General features: G+C 50.4%; 6 protein-coding genes across 6 annotated transcripts; 3 read left to right on the top strand and 3 right to left on the bottom strand.

Annotated features, from left to right (window-relative positions):
* Window positions 1-2,785: 2,785 nt before the first annotated feature.
* Window positions 2,786-3,370, top strand: ALT_4714 (uncharacterized protein; the record flags this gene model as incomplete). Its single annotated transcript, XM_033556831.2, has 2 exons — window positions 2,786-3,139; window positions 3,197-3,370. The coding sequence occupies 2 exons, from the start codon at window positions 2,786-2,788 to the stop codon at window positions 3,368-3,370; spliced, it is 528 nt and encodes a 175-aa protein (XP_033412722.2).
* A 2,302-nt stretch (window positions 3,371-5,672) lies between these two features.
* Window positions 5,673-7,456, bottom strand: ALT_4713 (putative GABA permease; the record flags this gene model as incomplete). Its single annotated transcript, XM_033556830.2, has 5 exons — window positions 5,673-6,022; window positions 6,075-6,917; window positions 6,974-7,206; window positions 7,261-7,321; window positions 7,369-7,456. The coding sequence occupies 5 exons, from the start codon at window positions 7,454-7,456 to the stop codon at window positions 5,673-5,675; spliced, it is 1,575 nt and encodes a 524-aa protein (XP_033412721.2).
* Window positions 7,457-9,505: 2,049 nt separating this feature from the next.
* ALT_4712 (trans-aconitate 3-methyltransferase) lies at window positions 9,506-11,381 on the bottom strand (the record flags this gene model as incomplete). Its single annotated transcript, XM_033556829.2, has 3 exons — window positions 9,506-10,134; window positions 10,484-11,319; window positions 11,368-11,381. The coding sequence occupies 3 exons, from the start codon at window positions 11,379-11,381 to the stop codon at window positions 9,506-9,508; spliced, it is 1,479 nt and encodes a 492-aa protein (XP_033412720.2).
* Window positions 11,382-12,054: 673 nt separating this feature from the next.
* On the top strand, window positions 12,055-12,899 carry ALT_4711 (SDR family NAD(P)-dependent oxidoreductase; the record flags this gene model as incomplete). The annotated part of the gene is made up of 2 exons (XM_033556828.2): window positions 12,055-12,532; window positions 12,580-12,899. 2 exons carry the CDS (start codon window positions 12,055-12,057, stop codon window positions 12,897-12,899), a joined length of 798 nt encoding a protein of 265 aa, XP_033412719.2.
* Window positions 12,900-12,960: 61 nt separating this feature from the next.
* Window positions 12,961-13,367, bottom strand: ALT_4710 (CVNH domain-containing protein; the record flags this gene model as incomplete). Its single annotated transcript, XM_033556827.2, has 2 exons — window positions 12,961-13,154; window positions 13,226-13,367. The coding sequence occupies 2 exons, from the start codon at window positions 13,365-13,367 to the stop codon at window positions 12,961-12,963; spliced, it is 336 nt and encodes a 111-aa protein (XP_033412718.2).
* Window positions 13,368-14,109: 742 nt separating this feature from the next.
* ALT_4709 (aldo/keto reductase) lies at window positions 14,110-15,144 on the top strand (the record flags this gene model as incomplete). The annotated part of the gene is made up of 1 exon (XM_033556826.2): window positions 14,110-15,144. One exon carries the CDS (start codon window positions 14,110-14,112, stop codon window positions 15,142-15,144), a length of 1,035 nt encoding a protein of 344 aa, XP_033412717.1.
* Between the last annotated feature and the right edge of the window lie 635 nt (window positions 15,145-15,779).

Below are 15,779 nucleotides of genomic sequence, written 5' to 3'. Positions count from 1 at the left end.
TGAAATAAAGCCGAACCAAACGTCAAACCGTATATACCACACTTACCAATCACAACACTCCGATAGAAGCGACGCAAGCTCCTCCAACCACTTCTTATCCTCCTCATCGAACCCCGCCGGCTCCGTACAATCAACATCGATGATCGCAACCGTCTACCACCGATTAGCAACGCAACACAACACAACACAACACACCTTCCACCAAAGAAATCAAACTCACCTCCCCACCAACAAGAATCGGCACCACAATTTCACTCCGACTACTCGCGTCACAGGCAATATGCCCCGGGAAACTCAACACATCCGGGACAATCACCGTCTCGCGCTTCTCGGCCGCGGAACCGCACACGCCCCGCCCGAAGCGAATCTCCTGGCAGGCGGGGCGGCCTTGGAATGGGCCTAGTAGTAGGATATTGTTGTTGTTGTCGCTTGGTGTGTTCTGGGAGCCGAGCGAGGGGAATTTGTCCTGGCGGATGTAGAAGCCAGCCCAGTTTACAGAGGAGGAGGGGGACGGGAGGGCGGCGTAGGCGTGCCAGAGGAGGGAGGCGATGTTGGAGAAGTTGCTGTTTTTGTTAGAAAACCAGGGTCTTGTGTGCTTGGTTGGGTTGGCAGGGAGTATGGTGATTACCTGACCTGTAGGTGTGTTAGTGATGTGCAAGAAGGGGACGGGAGGTGAGGAGATGCTTACCCAATTGCGCTGGCCTGTTACTAGGCCTTTGGCTTGTTCGAGGACTTGTGCGTATACCTCTGCCTTGGTGGGTTCCTGAGAGGTTGAGAAGTAGGAGGAGTCGGCGTGAGGCTGAATTGTGGTTTGGTCAGCGCATCTTGGGATGGGTGGTGGGTAGAATATCAACCGGGAGAGCGGTGACGCACCATGATGGATGTAGAGGTCTATCAGGTTTATATGTACAAAACGCGAACTGTGTAGGTGTAGTGCTGATCTGAGAAATTGGGGAAGTCGTTTCGGAGGAAAAAGTAAGATAGCTGGTGTGGGGTTGTTGCTGCTTATCGATAAGGCCTTCGCTGACGGAATCGATGGGAAGATAAGCGCCATAGGGACGCCAACTACGAGGGTTCACAAGCACATCTCAGATCCTTACATTCTAGATGGGAAAGTAAAAGAAAACTACTATGACAAGGGATCAAGTTCTTCTAGCGCATGAAGTTGAGTCTGAATACTCAATCTATGTCTTTGACATTTATTACTACTAGGCTGGCAGCAACTCCGCCTAAGGAATATGATTAGTACATGACTAACATGAGCGAAGGATGGAAGAATTTATAAATCTATGTAGTGCACCTAGGATAGCAGCTAAAAGTACAAATCGAGCCGGAGGCCATGGGGTCCTGCGATAGCGCGAGATGTCCCATTATCAGAAACCAAGAGATCCCGGGTGGAAAGTGGCGTGTTTACTGAGCACCCTCCCTTGGCCCAGCTGCTTGGTTGACACTTCAGATCCGCTGGGCAGTCCTTTGCATCCTTACAAAAGGCGCCCATATCGTCTTCTTTAAGCCAGCACCATGGGTCGCCGTTGTTCCATTCTTCCTTGACTGGTTCCGAGGTTCTTGGATCACATTTGCTCCAACACACACCCTGTATACCGTTCATAAGAGCGCAACCGCCAGAAACGACTGGTGGTTTCGAACATCCCCCTCGTCTCCAATCACTTGATTGGCACTCAAGCATTGATGGACAGTCCTTTTGAGTCTTGCAAAAGGCACCGATATCACCATCTTTCAGCCAGCACCATGCATCGCCTTCTTCTCACGGTCCACCGACTGGGTTGCCGGTTGCGCGATCACATTTATCTTAGTCGTCGTTAGCTCAACCAACAAAAAATTGGTGCACTAACGCTAGTCAGGTAGCAAAAGGTCGAGATACTTGGCTCGATATTTTAACTCAAAAATGGTCAGTACACCGGAGAAATGCAAGCAAACGTCGATCCGATTGGGGGGTTTCAAGTGAGACATGATCAAAGTACAAGTTAAACTTGTATGTACATCGAGACGGATGAGCCCGCTTTTTCCTTAGGGCCCGCAGCGGCGCAGCTCATCACTTTCCTCTGCCCTAAGTTTTAGCCCTCAGAGGCCCAGTCCTACAATACTACCTAACACACACCAGCACTCTCTAAGAGTCGGTAAAATGCCGCAGCTCATTTACAGATATTGAACTTGGGACTAAGTGGCTCTTGAACACCTGAATCTAGTTCTCTCGCTGCATACTTCCATTAGCTACTATTGACGGTTAAGGCATTTGCACCGAAAATGCGAGTGTTAGCAGTCCCAGGCAGCCTGGATGGACCAAATTACTTTCCAGCGGAGCTGGTGTTCTATCTAATCCAGCTCTTAGACCGCACTTTCTGCGCTGTACCAGGCAAAAGTCTCCGTCTCGATCAGCATCCACGGAGTTTACCATCGGCCCAGACTGTAATGCCCCTGTTGCGTTTAATCCATCATAGGAAGGATGCAGGAATCAAGAAGGGCTTGCTTATCAGAGCCCAGACGAGAAAGTAATCATGCAAGTCGCTTGAACGTGGGGACCATATTCTCTCTTCTGGACTCCGATCAGTCAGCCGTCCCTTATATTCCTAAGTCGTCAACCTCTTCTTCCCCTTCTTTGCGTAAAGCAACTACTTGCAACTTGATTGCCTGTCTGTCTACATGGCTCGGCTCATTCCTGGTGTCAGGACACCACCTGCTGCCAATCTATGGCGTGCAGTTACCCTCCTCCTTTCCCTGCTTGCAATTTTTCATTCTGTATGTCCTACCAGCCAATGGCTTGCACATGCAGCGATGGTCCCAGGGCAGTTCGGTCGTCAAGCGGACAACTGACAAACTCGTTGCCCGAGCGGATATCTGGGATGTCTACGTTGAGAAAGGACGCAGACTGCATTGCGCGATGAACGGGGACCAGGAAGTAGCAAATCAATATGCAAATACCCCGGTCAGTCACTTGACAGACTATGGGGACTTGGTGAAGTATGGGTGGGTTGTAAGTCCCAGTAGAGACCCTTACGAGACACTGTTTCAAACAGCTCTGGAGGGCGCCTTGGAGGAACTCAACATCGATGAATCGAACAACCGTCTGGCTAGAATTGATCATTCGAGGGATGTGACCGTTGATGGTACACATTACGAAGTGAGTTCTAGACAGACACCAGAGCCCTCCACGTTATAATTGACTGAGTGTTGCCAGAAATCCGGTGCCTATTATGAGAGTCTGTTTAATGCGGACGCTGGGCTAATCGTTGCGGACGACAATCGGAATCCCCCTGGCTCAGCAACTGGATTGGACAGCCGACCAGGTCGTGCCGCTGAGCTCGTGGTCGGACGTGATCTTTCTCCTCTGGCAGAGGGTCGCCAAAAATAATGTCCAGAACCTTGGGCATGTTATACAGTGCTTGGTTGCCAATGAACAGACAGCCGCTATCATGACAAAGGCCGTTGGGAAACCAGCAGACTGAAAAGACTGGGGAGAATTTTTTCCCCATTTAGTTATACATAAGCAGTTCGTAAGTCAGTCACTATACCCGAATTCGTCGTACCGTGGCGTCACGGGCTGCAGCCTTAATATTTCGTCCCACTCCTCTTCTGAAAGTATGGACGACCAGGCGAAAAACAATTCGCGCAAATTGTTCGGTCCTGGAAATCCCAGGGCGTCCAATCTGATGCCATCCCAGAATACAAGACAATATGGGCGAAAGGCGGAGTAGCGTACACATCTGAGAGGCGATAAATTGTGTGTACTGCATTGCCATAAACACCGTGTGCCTTGGGAAGAGCAGCCACCAGACGTATCCAGTTCTGCCTTGTTCCATTGCTCCTCTGTCATTGATGTATAACGACCGCAGCAATGACTGAATTGCTCCGGAATTGCTCTGGAGAGCAACCAGGAGTATAACGTTCCACGCCCACCTGCCTGTTCATCTAGCCATTGAAGAAGAGTTGTTATCTGCTCGACCTGGCCGTCGTTGTACATCCATAACATTGTTTTCCAGAACCCTTCCACGTTGTCATCCAGCAACGTCTGGGCTGGCTGACCGTCTGTCGTTATAACTGAACATTCCGCGTGTGTCTTCCGAAGTTCATAAAAAAGAACAATACAGAGTAAACCGTGAAGTAAGCGTTGCTCCTCAAACCACGTTGCTGGTCCGATATCAAGAGGAACATAAGGAATTCCCTGAGGGCGTTGACTCCGGTCAACTACACTCCTCGTATTGATATATTTCTTAGTCTTCTTAGGCAAATGCTCCACCGGCAACTTCAAGCACCTAGAAATCATTGAATGGAAGCAAGCATGAGCTATGCGACGCAAGCGGGTTATCAAGACAAGGAGCTGACAAAGAATGGCCGACGGCGTTGACCTGGATATTATCTTCTCCATTGGAAGCTCTCTCTGGGGGAACCGCTCTCTAACATATCGTAGGGTGCTTAGAATGTCTGTGTATGACCCCTCTAGTGGCTCTGCAGCTTCGTCATTCGCCTGCCGGGGCTGTAAATCCGAGGCTCGGGTCCAGACAAGGACCAAGAGCCTGACTGCATGCTGAACATGTGGCAGCAGGCCCCTTTCGCGAGTTGGGTTTCCGATAATCGCGTCCACAATCACGGCGAATCGACCGTTATTCTCGTGGAGGAATGCCGCGACAACCCGAGATGCATTATGCAATCTATACAGCGAGGGCAAATCTGCCAGATTCGAAAGAATATTTTGTAGGACGAAGCAGGGAAGTCGGTCGAATGGATCCATCACTTTCGCAGTTCTTTCCCGAGTGGTATATAGTGTGATTTTGAAATTATCAACCAGACTGTCGCCGACTGGGGAAGCGGACTTGGCAGCGAGAGTATCGGTTGATAATTGCAGCGATAGTTTAGACAGGAGATGAGAGGATGTTGAATGAAATACCGAGTATGCCTTCTAATCGAAGGCTCATTTAAGCTACTCGGATAAGTGTCGGTCCTATTTCCCGATTGGGCACACGACTATTGCACAGGAAGCATCTGTGTTGAAAGGAGTACTCCGTACATCGTCTAGTGGTTTTGAATTTTTCATAAGATAGCTTGGGAACTAAAAACGGGATGTAAGAGGAACTAAGCAGTCATGTGAAAAGATCCGAATGCGAGGTAGAGTAGACAAATTTGAGGTATTTTCATATGGCACAGGAATAAACTTCACTTAATTAGACAGGAACATCTTCAGTGAGCCGTGAACCGAGCACATAGCAACAATTTAACCACTCTATGCATTAAGGGAGTAAACCACAGAGCCTTCCTCCTCCACCTTGTGAAGAGGTATTGCTGCTTCTCTCTGCATGCCTGGTTTTATACACTGAGACAGTCCATGCTATGGGTGCTCATGAAGGACAACAGCGGGAACCGCTGAGCCAGGGGCTTTGCGACTCGCGAACGGCTTTCAATTCTCACACGCTACGCGGACTGAAAGTGATTGGGTGTGATGCGGATGACGTGTCCCCTATGTATGCTGCAACTGCGAAGACGACTAAATAGCCTTGCGGCAAGGGAAGTTACTTGCTTTGAGGGTTACTACTCCCGTTGAACTATAGTACATGAGAGATACCTGTGTCCACTTTCACTTCCGGCAAGGTCTGTTAACAGCGAGTGTTGGGTTCGGTAGATTCTTAACTATATACAAGATATATGCATCTGCATCGCGATTACTTCTTCTCTACCTCTGCCTCGGATTGAGCCGCCGTCTCCTGTCCATGCAACACGTTCATGCCTCCCGGTCCGGTGAAGTGTTTCTGACCGGTAGTGAACCAGGTAACAAGACTGATCAGCGCAACCACACCAATCGCGGCGGAAGTATAGTTCATAGAGTCCTTGTCAACGGGGTAGTAGGTCGGGAAATTGAAAGTGATAGATGCGAAGAGCAGGAACAGAAGCCCCAGGACATTGAGCGTGATTGACATCCACGGTGGCAGAGCAAAGGGGCCCTTCATTTCTTTCTGGTGGCCAGTGACGTAGCCGAGGAGACGGCTGAAGAGGGCCATTGCGTATGATAAATCTGTAGAGGATTAGCAGGGGTTCTGCATATGACTGACCCCGACAAGACTTACAGAATCCCTCTGTTGCGATCGCAATGACAGTTTCGAATCCAGTCGTGGTGCCAAAATCAATAGCATCCAGAGCGAGTTGTACGGCCAGTGTCAGCAGCACGGCGTTTACGGGCACTTGGCGCTTGCTCTCAACTTTGGCGAAGACTTTGGAGAAGGGCAGGCCGTGGTCGCGGGCGAACGCGTAGACTGAGCGTGAGCCCTCCGCAAGCAGATTGTTCCCCGCAACAATGACAATGACGGCGATCATGCTAGACAGAAAGCACGTGCCGACTTTACTGCCCGTCGAATCGTAGAAGATCTGAATGACGGGTACGCCGGTGGACGTGCCGGCTGTTTCGTTGATGTCGCCGATGCAGAAGCAGAGGGTGAGGAGAAATGCGAAGCCGGTGAATGCGCCGAGTACGACGGAGAGAATTATGGCTTTGGGGGCTTCTTTCGAGGCGGACTTCATCTCCTCGGTCATGTGTGCGGGTGCATCGTAGCAGCACATCCCGAAGCAGGACTGGAGAATCCCGACGATAGCGGCCATCGCTGAACCCCAGCCGGTCAAGTTTTGGAACTCGGAGAAAACGAATGCAGCGGGCTGCTTGTGGTCGTTTGTGGCGAGGAGGACGGTCATGGTAATGATGAAGGAGCCCACGTTCCAGATCAGGATGAAGCGTGATATGCGGTTGAGTAGGTGAGGACCCCATATATTGACGGCGGCCGCTATGAAAGCAACGAGGTAGGCAACAAGAACGGTCTGCCATCGTTCGATGGTGTATTCAGGAAAGACGAGATTGGCCATTCCAAGGACAAAGTTGGCTGCGATGTAATTGTTCGTGGCACCCATTGCAAGAACTCCTGCTTCAAATAAATATGCGGCAAAATACCTAATGATCGAGAATCTACCGACATACCTATAAGCATGAACCATCCACTTATGTATGACAGCCCCCGTGCGATCCTTGGGGGAGCCAGAGCGGCCACCCACGAGTACTGCCCCCCTGCGACAGGGTACATGGAACACATCTCTGCCATGGGAATTGCAACTGCAAGTGTAAGAAGACTGACGCCGATGAAACTGAATACCATGACCGGAGGTCCACCCGATGTGACTCCTACAATAAACACGCCACTCAAGGCAGTCCATCTAATAAGTCAGCATGCATTTCCACCATGAGACAAAGGAAGGAGGAAGGCGTACGATGTAACGATGCTGAAGCTGAAACCGATCATACCCAAGAGGCCAAAGGTCCGCTTGAGCTCTGTTCTACGTTAGTATAGTCTATCCATTTGAGACCAGTGTTTGCACCTTGTTCATAGCCGAGATTCTCAAGGCGTACATCCTCTCCAGCTGTCGGCTGAAAGACTTGCTTGTTATCCTCCTCAATGACCGCCATGGTGACAGTAGGCACAGAGTACCGCTCTCTTGCGATTTCAGAAAGTTGGTTCGAGATGAAATGACCCTGCCGAAGTCAAGGGGCTTTTAAACTTCGACTCCCCCTCCCAAAAGCCTCCATGAGCTTGCATCTTCCCTTGACACAGGAACCACCCCTTCGGACTAGAACAACAGACGGGGAAGCCATAGGGTTGAAGGTAGAGAGCGAAGGCTTGATAAGGATAAGATAGATAGTCGACCAAGACTTCCCAATCGAGAAGGTCTCCGCGATGACAGGTGGGTCGAATTGGAGATTAAAGTCGAATGATCGTGAGGGGAACGCAGAGAAGCCGAATCAGCTAAGAGAGATGTTAGATAGTCTAATAATGTGCCCGGCATAAGTGAGAAAGTGCGGAGATATCGTGGAGTGTCATTACATTTGTCAAGAAGGACCTGTGGTTTTCGCTCTGATAACGCCGTTACTCTACTCCACCTCATCCAACTTTCCCAGGTGACGAACCTGGAGGAATATCGAAAGGCCACTCTTTCCCAATAGGATCCATTCTTACAATTGGACAGGCGATCTGGTCTGACCGAAGCCATCATCGCGCTGAAAAAGTATTCGTTTCTCGGGGATGGGGATCAATCAGGATTCAGGAATACTAGCACAATTGATCAGGTAGGCAACTGGGACGAAGACCGAGATAAGTAGACGGAGATAGTACTGTGGAGGAGTTGCTAGCCATTCTTGAAGCTTTTTTCAGACAGAACTCAGGCTGAGACTCACCCAGTCAGCATTGCTTTGCTCCTGTCGCCATCGCCTACCTTACTTTGTTTCATCTGGTATACCGTGTTGCCTGCACATTTTATTCATCACTAACAATATAAAGACAAGCTACACAACGTTAGGGGCTCGCAGATAATCGTTCTCCTGAGTAGCCCTGCCTGCATAGCCCGCGCAACGATGATTCTGAGATAGCAGGGCACGGTGCTGAAGTTCTATATAGATACTCATTGCCGCCAGTCTTGCCTGCCAGTTGCTGTGAGATTAGAATACGGCTGGGTCAGTCGTCGGATCCAAAATCTCATCCTAATTCTTGATTGCGACACAGACAAATGCAGGCATTGATTCTACCCTGCTTGACTCGCATTCGCGGCATTCCTGGGTCCGCACCAAAAAGCCACTTCCGAGGGTCTTCAAAACATTGATATCAGCAACCCAATTCCCCGAGTCAAAGACAGATATCACTGTCTCTGCAAGGCATATCTCTCCGAACTGGGAGCCATGTTGACGAACGTCCACCGTAAGTACAAATCAGTGAAGTGGATATGGAGGTAGGTGTTGTGCTCTTCAAAGCGTCCTCAAGCATACCGTAGAGCACATCGTGATTCACGAGATTCCAATGCTCAGGATTCAGCGTTAAGCACTTCCGAACTTACTGGCGGAATCATGTGTATGATACCGGGCCGGTTAACATTCCCGATGACTCTCCAAATAGCGTAAGGCAGGTGCTCAGTCCTGCGGGTCACTCAGAATCGCTGCGAGAAGGTCTCCGGGAGAAATTGCAAAGACACACCGAGGTCCTCTTAGGTTATATCAATACTTGTGGCCCCAAGTTCGTGGTATTCAGCTGGTGGCTGAACTTTGAGTAAGGAGAGATCAAGTCTAGATTAGCAGGAGCTATTGTAGTTTCTTGCGTTGCGCTCGCTAATGACACCTGAAGCCTCCCGAGCGTGTCATATTGCGGTCGTGGCACGAATAATCAAATTGACGTCGATCCATGGTCTGGATCCCCGTGCTGTGTTCTGTGCTCTACCCATGCAAGACGCCTCGCTGAGCACTTACATGTGATCGAAGCTGCACTGCAGCATAAGGGACTTGACAAGACTGTGGTGGCTTATGAGCCGATCATCCTGACTAGGCAATAAGACACGATTGTACACTAAAGTGCCCTATGCGTTATCGCATTGCTGAATTACCTTCATGATAAGTATAACAATTGCTGTTGCAGTCGAGTTCATTACACCTACGCAGGGATTGACTGCAGCAGTTACACTATTAGCCAGTGTACTATTCGTCCTGAGACTTCTTCTCTAGCTCAAGCTCCCATAACTCTCCTACCAACGTCATCCCAAACCCTTCATGCTCCTCCTCTTTCACTAACTGAAATCCTTCAGCCTTGTATAGCCTCCTCGCCGAACCCAAGATACTCTGCGTCCAGAGGACCACCCGCTTGTATCCAACCTCTCTCGCAAACTCAATACACTGCTTGATCAAGGACCTTCCGACTCCCATTCCCCGAGCGCGCGGCTCCACAAGAAATAAGCGCAGTCTGGCTGTATCAGGCGAGTCGGTGTCCTTGACAAGCATCATACAGCCCACTCTCATATTGATGGTCTTATCAGTAGTACGCTCCGCGATCCAACAGCGCTCCAAAGTAGGATCATGATTTTGCTGAAATTCTGACGCAATCTTCGAGACTAGGGCGATGAACTTGTCGTTGAAGTTGTATTCGTCTGCGTAGAGGGTGCCGTGGCGGGAGATGATCCAGTCTATGTCTGCAGGTTTGTGCGTACGAATTCTGATAGAATTTGTTGGCAGAGTTGCCGTTTGAGCCATTTGGAAGAAAATGACGCTGGTCAATTTGCGCGCCGTGTTGATGAAGGTAGTATAGTCCAGTGACAAGTAGTTCGAAGGGTCTGGATGGAACGCAACATGTAAGACCCAGATGAATGGATTCTAAGCACTAAAGGGAAAGTGGCTTCTTGAAGACAATAATTCTATTACATTTCTTCTGACCTGGGCTCTATATTTGACAGTTCTGTTGAATGTGTGGCTCGATATTTGGTGGGGCAGCAATGCCATTGACAGGGCGTGCGCACACGCCCGTGGTTGACGAAAGTGTATCTAATTCTACTCCAACACACCCAAAACAGGGCCTTACATCGTCGGCATTTTGTCAGGGTACTTCTTCATCTTTCCATTTCAATCTATGTTGTTAATAGGTGCGACATAGCGGCTACCTCCTCCGCGCCAAAATCAACGCACTCCCCCATTCAACATCCACCTCCACATCCTTCCAGTTATCTCGCTGAAAAGACGATTCAGTCTCTCGAATCTTGTCCATCATCTCATCAACAACATCACCACGTTGATCGATATTCCCAGGAGCCCTCCTCGTCCTATCCTGCCATTTCCTCTGCCATGCGTGAAACGAGCTCCATGTTCTGACATATTCCTCCATGGACCCCAAAGTCATTCTCGCATGCATGAACCGTGTCCCTCCGTCTGCTCCAGGCTCATACTCATCGCGAGTGACATCCTCCCAGTCCTCAACCGGCGGCTGGACAGCTCGCAGTTTCTGTTGCACTATACTGCGGCCTGGCTGCTGCCAGTAGCTTCCCAGCAGCCAAGGATCTTGCCCATATGCATATTCATTGATGATACTGGTTGCTCTGGAGTAGGATACGAGCACATGGTCCTTGTAGCCCCAAAAAGCCAGCGTGCCTCCGGATCGGACGATTCTTCTCATCTCCGGCCACAACTTGGCATAGTCAAACCAGTGCGAGCTCTGCGCAGCGGTTACTAGGTCTACTTGCGCGTCTGCAGCAAAAGGACACTCTTCTGCTCTTTCTTGGTGGAAAGTTATATTGGGGAAACCTGCGGACAACTGGCGTGCCTCTTGGATCATCCCTGCGGATGGATCGCTGGCGAGGACCTGCTGGAAATGCGGACTTAGCTCGCGAGCGACTAAACCATGGCCTGTTCCCAAGTCAAGGGCTGTCTTTGATGGACCTCTATGATATGCCAGCACGGCGGAGTAGAGCTGCTTCGAGTATGTTGGCCGGAAAGCCGCATATAATTGGTGAGAAAAGGTATTGCTCCTGTTGGTCGTTAGGAGTCTTCAACTGACACGAACTCGGAAGACGTACGCAAATGAGGCCATACTGATGGATGGCTTGCTGCTAGTGATGATTATTTCCTGCACTAGAACCCAGCACGCTCGAGTAGTGAATTCGAAAATTATGTTCAAGTGTCTCTATCATGATATTTCATGATGTCCGGCTTGTATTAGATTCTCATCCTCCCGACAACGGCAATGTAGCTCAGCCGATAAGCGGCATTTGCAAATCGCCCTGTTTCCGATGTTCGGTTCTTCGCCTAGTCATATCAAACAACTCAGAACATGGTTCAAACCGAGGTCACGAGTACTATAGCAACATTGGCTAGTACTATGCACTGCACACTTTGATTGGGGCCCAAGTCAGCTGAAAGGATAAATGGCAGGAATACGGCACTAAGGCGTCAATTAATTCATCACGTGACTATCCACCGAATACGCAATACGATGTTCGCTTCCAAACACGGACTATCCCCACCTTTGAATGGCTGTATAATTCGGGGACGTGCCATATTAGTTAACCATCCAAACGAGGCTCTCGACTTGGACGGGAATGGCGTACCATTAGCAAGTCGTGTTGCGTGTTCGCGGGTGCTCGGCATTCCATGAATGAGGAGGACTTGCACGAACTTGAGTATGTATATAGGAAGCCTACAGTCAGGCATGATGGATGTTTGGCTGGATCATCCATCCTTTTCCGTATTTGACAGTACTCGATATGCTCTCTCCATCATCTGAAAACTCACTTGCTGGCAAGACCTGCCTGGTCACCGGTGGAGCTGGCGGGCTGGGCAAGGCCATTGCGTCTACTTTCCTTGCGGCTGGCGCAAACGTGGTGATCTGCGATATCAACGAGGACCGACTACAGCAGACTTCGGCAGAACTGGGGGAAATCGGTCGATTGAAAGCTATCAAGACGGACATAACCTCCGCGAGCGCGGTTCAAACTCTCTTTGATGAGATCATCGCGGACTTTGGGAAGCTCGACATCTTGGTTAACAATGCTGGAATCATGGACAGGTTTGATCCCGTGGGAGATCTCGACGAGGCACTGTGGGATAAAGTGATTGGCGTGAACCTCACAGCCCCATTCCTTCTCAGCAAGCTAGCCGTGCGGAATATGTTGGCGCAGCCTACCCCTGATGGATGTATCATCAACATCGTCTCTGTAGCCGGTAAGGCCGGCTGGGCAGCGGGTATGTTCTCCGACAACTAAAGTACTCCTATTGCTAACTCCAAGCAGGCGCAGCGTACACAGCGAGCAAGCACGGTCTTGTCGGGTTGACCAAGAACACGGCCGCCTTCTACGGCAACAAGGGCATCCGGTGCAACGGGCTGCTGCTGGGCGGCATGAACACTAACATCACCGACGCCTTTCAAGCCGGCCTCAACGAGGAGGGCAAAGACAAAGCCGTCGAGATCGGAGGTGCCGTCAAAGCGCGCCTGTGCGAGATCGACGATGTAGCCGACATGTGCCTGTTTCTGGCCTGCGGCAAGGGCTCGAAACTGATCAACGGCGCCCTTATCCCGGCGGACAATGGCTGGACGGGTGTTCTTGGATGATCTGACTTTCATGTATATTCGTATTATCTACTCATGTAGTTCTAGTACTTGCCCTTCCACCTCAACAATGCATATATTCCAACCCCCCCGCCTCATTCTGGATGCACTCTCCCAGATTCACACTCGCAGACTGCACACTCCCATGCCGGTCGTTCAGCTGCGCATGCAACATCGGTGTTCCCTCTCCTCCTTCCAACGCAAGATGCACCTGCGATGCGCTTACTGCGAACGATTCCCCGCCCCAGACAAACTTCCCTAGAGCACAAGCACATCTTAGCGTCCGTTATCCGCTACACAGCGCATCACCCTGATACCGTCAAACTTACCATTATTATTCCCCAGACAATCATTCAGATCAATCTCGGAGAAGGAGTAGGTGCCGTCAGGCCGTTTGCAGCGACTGCTGAGAATATGCTTGTCTTTGAGGACGATGGTGTCGGAGGTTGTGTGGAAGCCGCGCAGGGACATTCTGATGTTCTCAAGTATTTCTCTTTCAGATGGTCTCTGCTGACTTTGCGGGTGGTGAGCGATCGAGTCGAGGGTTTATAGGTTGATGGGTTGGTTGGCCACATTCGTCATGTTGGGCGAATGTTGATATCAGGGCGGTTTGGGGAGTTCCCTGGATGGGAGGTTTCATTCCGTGGTTGTACGTAGTACTCCGTACAGGTTAGTTCTACATTGTATTGAAGTATTCTCGAAGGAAGAACTCTCTAGTCAGCACAATAGATGTAGATGGATATGGATGCTTCAATGGACGTCCCGGAGCAACTGCAAGTATATGCGGGGTTACTTCGGCACTATCTCCGAAACTCTATGATTATAGCAAGCTACTTGATCCTTGATAGCTCAATTATCCTAGAATGGAGCGACTTGAGTCAGCTAGGAACCGACAGCTGTGCATCCTGCATCCTGCAATCTGGTTAAATGGCTGCTATTTACCCCGCTCAGTCCGCACTACCTTACCCGCGATTGCAGTAGTGGGTTGTACTGCTTGCTTCATTGGTGGATTGAACGCAGGAGAATATCTGAATTCCCTGTTTCTTGCGCAAGTGAAACTGAGTAGAATGATGACTATCAGGGCAATATCGGAAATAGGATATAAAACGAGTGTCTAAGTCCGGCCTTCCGGTGGAGCCGATGGTATATTATCTATCTTCAGGGTGCTTTCATCGAGGGGTACAAAAAGCATAGGGCTACTAATAGTGTCAAAATGAAATACGTCCAACTTGGATCCAGCGGGCTGCGCGTCTCGCCCATCTGCGTGGGCTGCATGAGCTACGGCAGCCCCGAGAAACGCTTCGACTGGGCTCTAGGCGAAGAGGACGCACTCCCCGTGCTCGACCACGCCTACCGCTCGGGGCTCAACTTCTTCGACACTGCTAATGTCTACTCGAACGGCGACTCCGAGGTGATTCTCGGCAAGGCGATCAAGAAATACAATTGGCGGCGCGAGAACATCGTCATCGCGACCAAGGTGTGGGCGCCCGTCGGTCGCGGCAACGAGTATCCCCTCTTCATGTCCAACGAGGAACGCGACAACGCCGGCTACGTGAACGAGTACGGTCTCAGCCGGAAGCATATCTTCGATAGTATCGAGGCGAGTCTGAAGAGGTTGGATCTGCCGTATGTTGATCTGCTACAGATCCACCGGGTTGATCCCAACACACCTGTGAAGGAGACGATGGAGGCACTGCATGACGTTGTCAAGTCGGGCAAGGTGCGCTATATCGGGGCGTCGTCGATGTGGGCGCACCAGCTGCTGGAGTACCAGTATACGGCGCGTATGAACGGGTGGACTGAGTTCATCTCCATGCAGAACTTTCATAACCCTATCTACCGGGAGGAGGAGCGGGAGATGTTTCCCGCATGTGCCAAGTTCGGGATGGGTGCGATTCCATGGAGTCCGCTCGCGATGGGATTCTTGACCCGGCCGTGGAAAGCATTCGAGGAAACCACGCGAGGGAAATCGCTGAATGGTAAACTAATGGGCCACCCGTTTACCGAGACGGACAAGAAGATCAGCGAGAAGATCGATGAGATTGCCAGCAAACGCGGTGTGTCGATGACCATAGTGAGTCTGGCCTGGTCGTTGTCGAAGCCGTTCATCACTGCGCCGATTGTGGGGTTGAGCAAGAAGGAAAGAGTGGACGAGGCGATTCAGGCGATCGAGTTCAAGCTCACGGAGGAGGAGATCAAGAGTATTGACGATCTGTATCAACCTAAGAAGGTCATCGGCCACCACTAGTTTCCAGCTATTGCAGGCTATTTTTTCAAGCCGAATGTCTTGCTTCCTAGACCAGATGTGTTCCATATTCCAATAACATAATGCCATATGATCATAAAGCTCATCCCTGACCATTTAGAGTATCACAATCATCCTAGAAGCCTGTCAATAATATGGCTGGCTCAAGGATCAGGATTCGCTGCCTCAGCGGCGCACATGTCAGCACCTGCAGTAGGCACCCGTTGACCTGCAGCATGCAGTAGAAATTCCACAATTCTGGAGCCTACCGATTCCAGAACCAGACGGCTGTCTAGATTCCAGAGCGCCCAGATAATCACTTGTAAGGTTCCTGCTGCAAGGCAGGATAGGATACTCACTAATAGTGCTCAGCCGGCCATAACAGTCACCACACCCACTAGGTCATGCGAGGACCCGTCCAGGGATCAAATCAGGATGACTGGCCGGTATAATGTGCCGGTTCTGCAGAATCCGGATCGAGATCGTGCTAAAATAGAAAGAGGGAGCTATGTGCGGCACAAGACTGTGTGGATGCGAGACATGCGCAAATGTCTTGAATTGTCCACCCTGCTTCGCACGGCTTAGTTTTGCTCGAACGGCTGCGAGGCTGTGATTGAGTAGTTGGAATCTGGGAAGAG

Source organism: Aspergillus lentulus (assembly GCF_001445615.1).
Source record: "Aspergillus lentulus DNA, contig: Alt08, strain: IFM 54703, whole genome shotgun sequence".
NCBI lineage: Eukaryota > Fungi > Ascomycota > Eurotiomycetes > Eurotiales > Aspergillaceae > Aspergillus > Aspergillus lentulus.
Note: the sequence above shows the minus strand (reverse complement) of the source record. Positions and strands in the feature narration are given on the sequence as shown.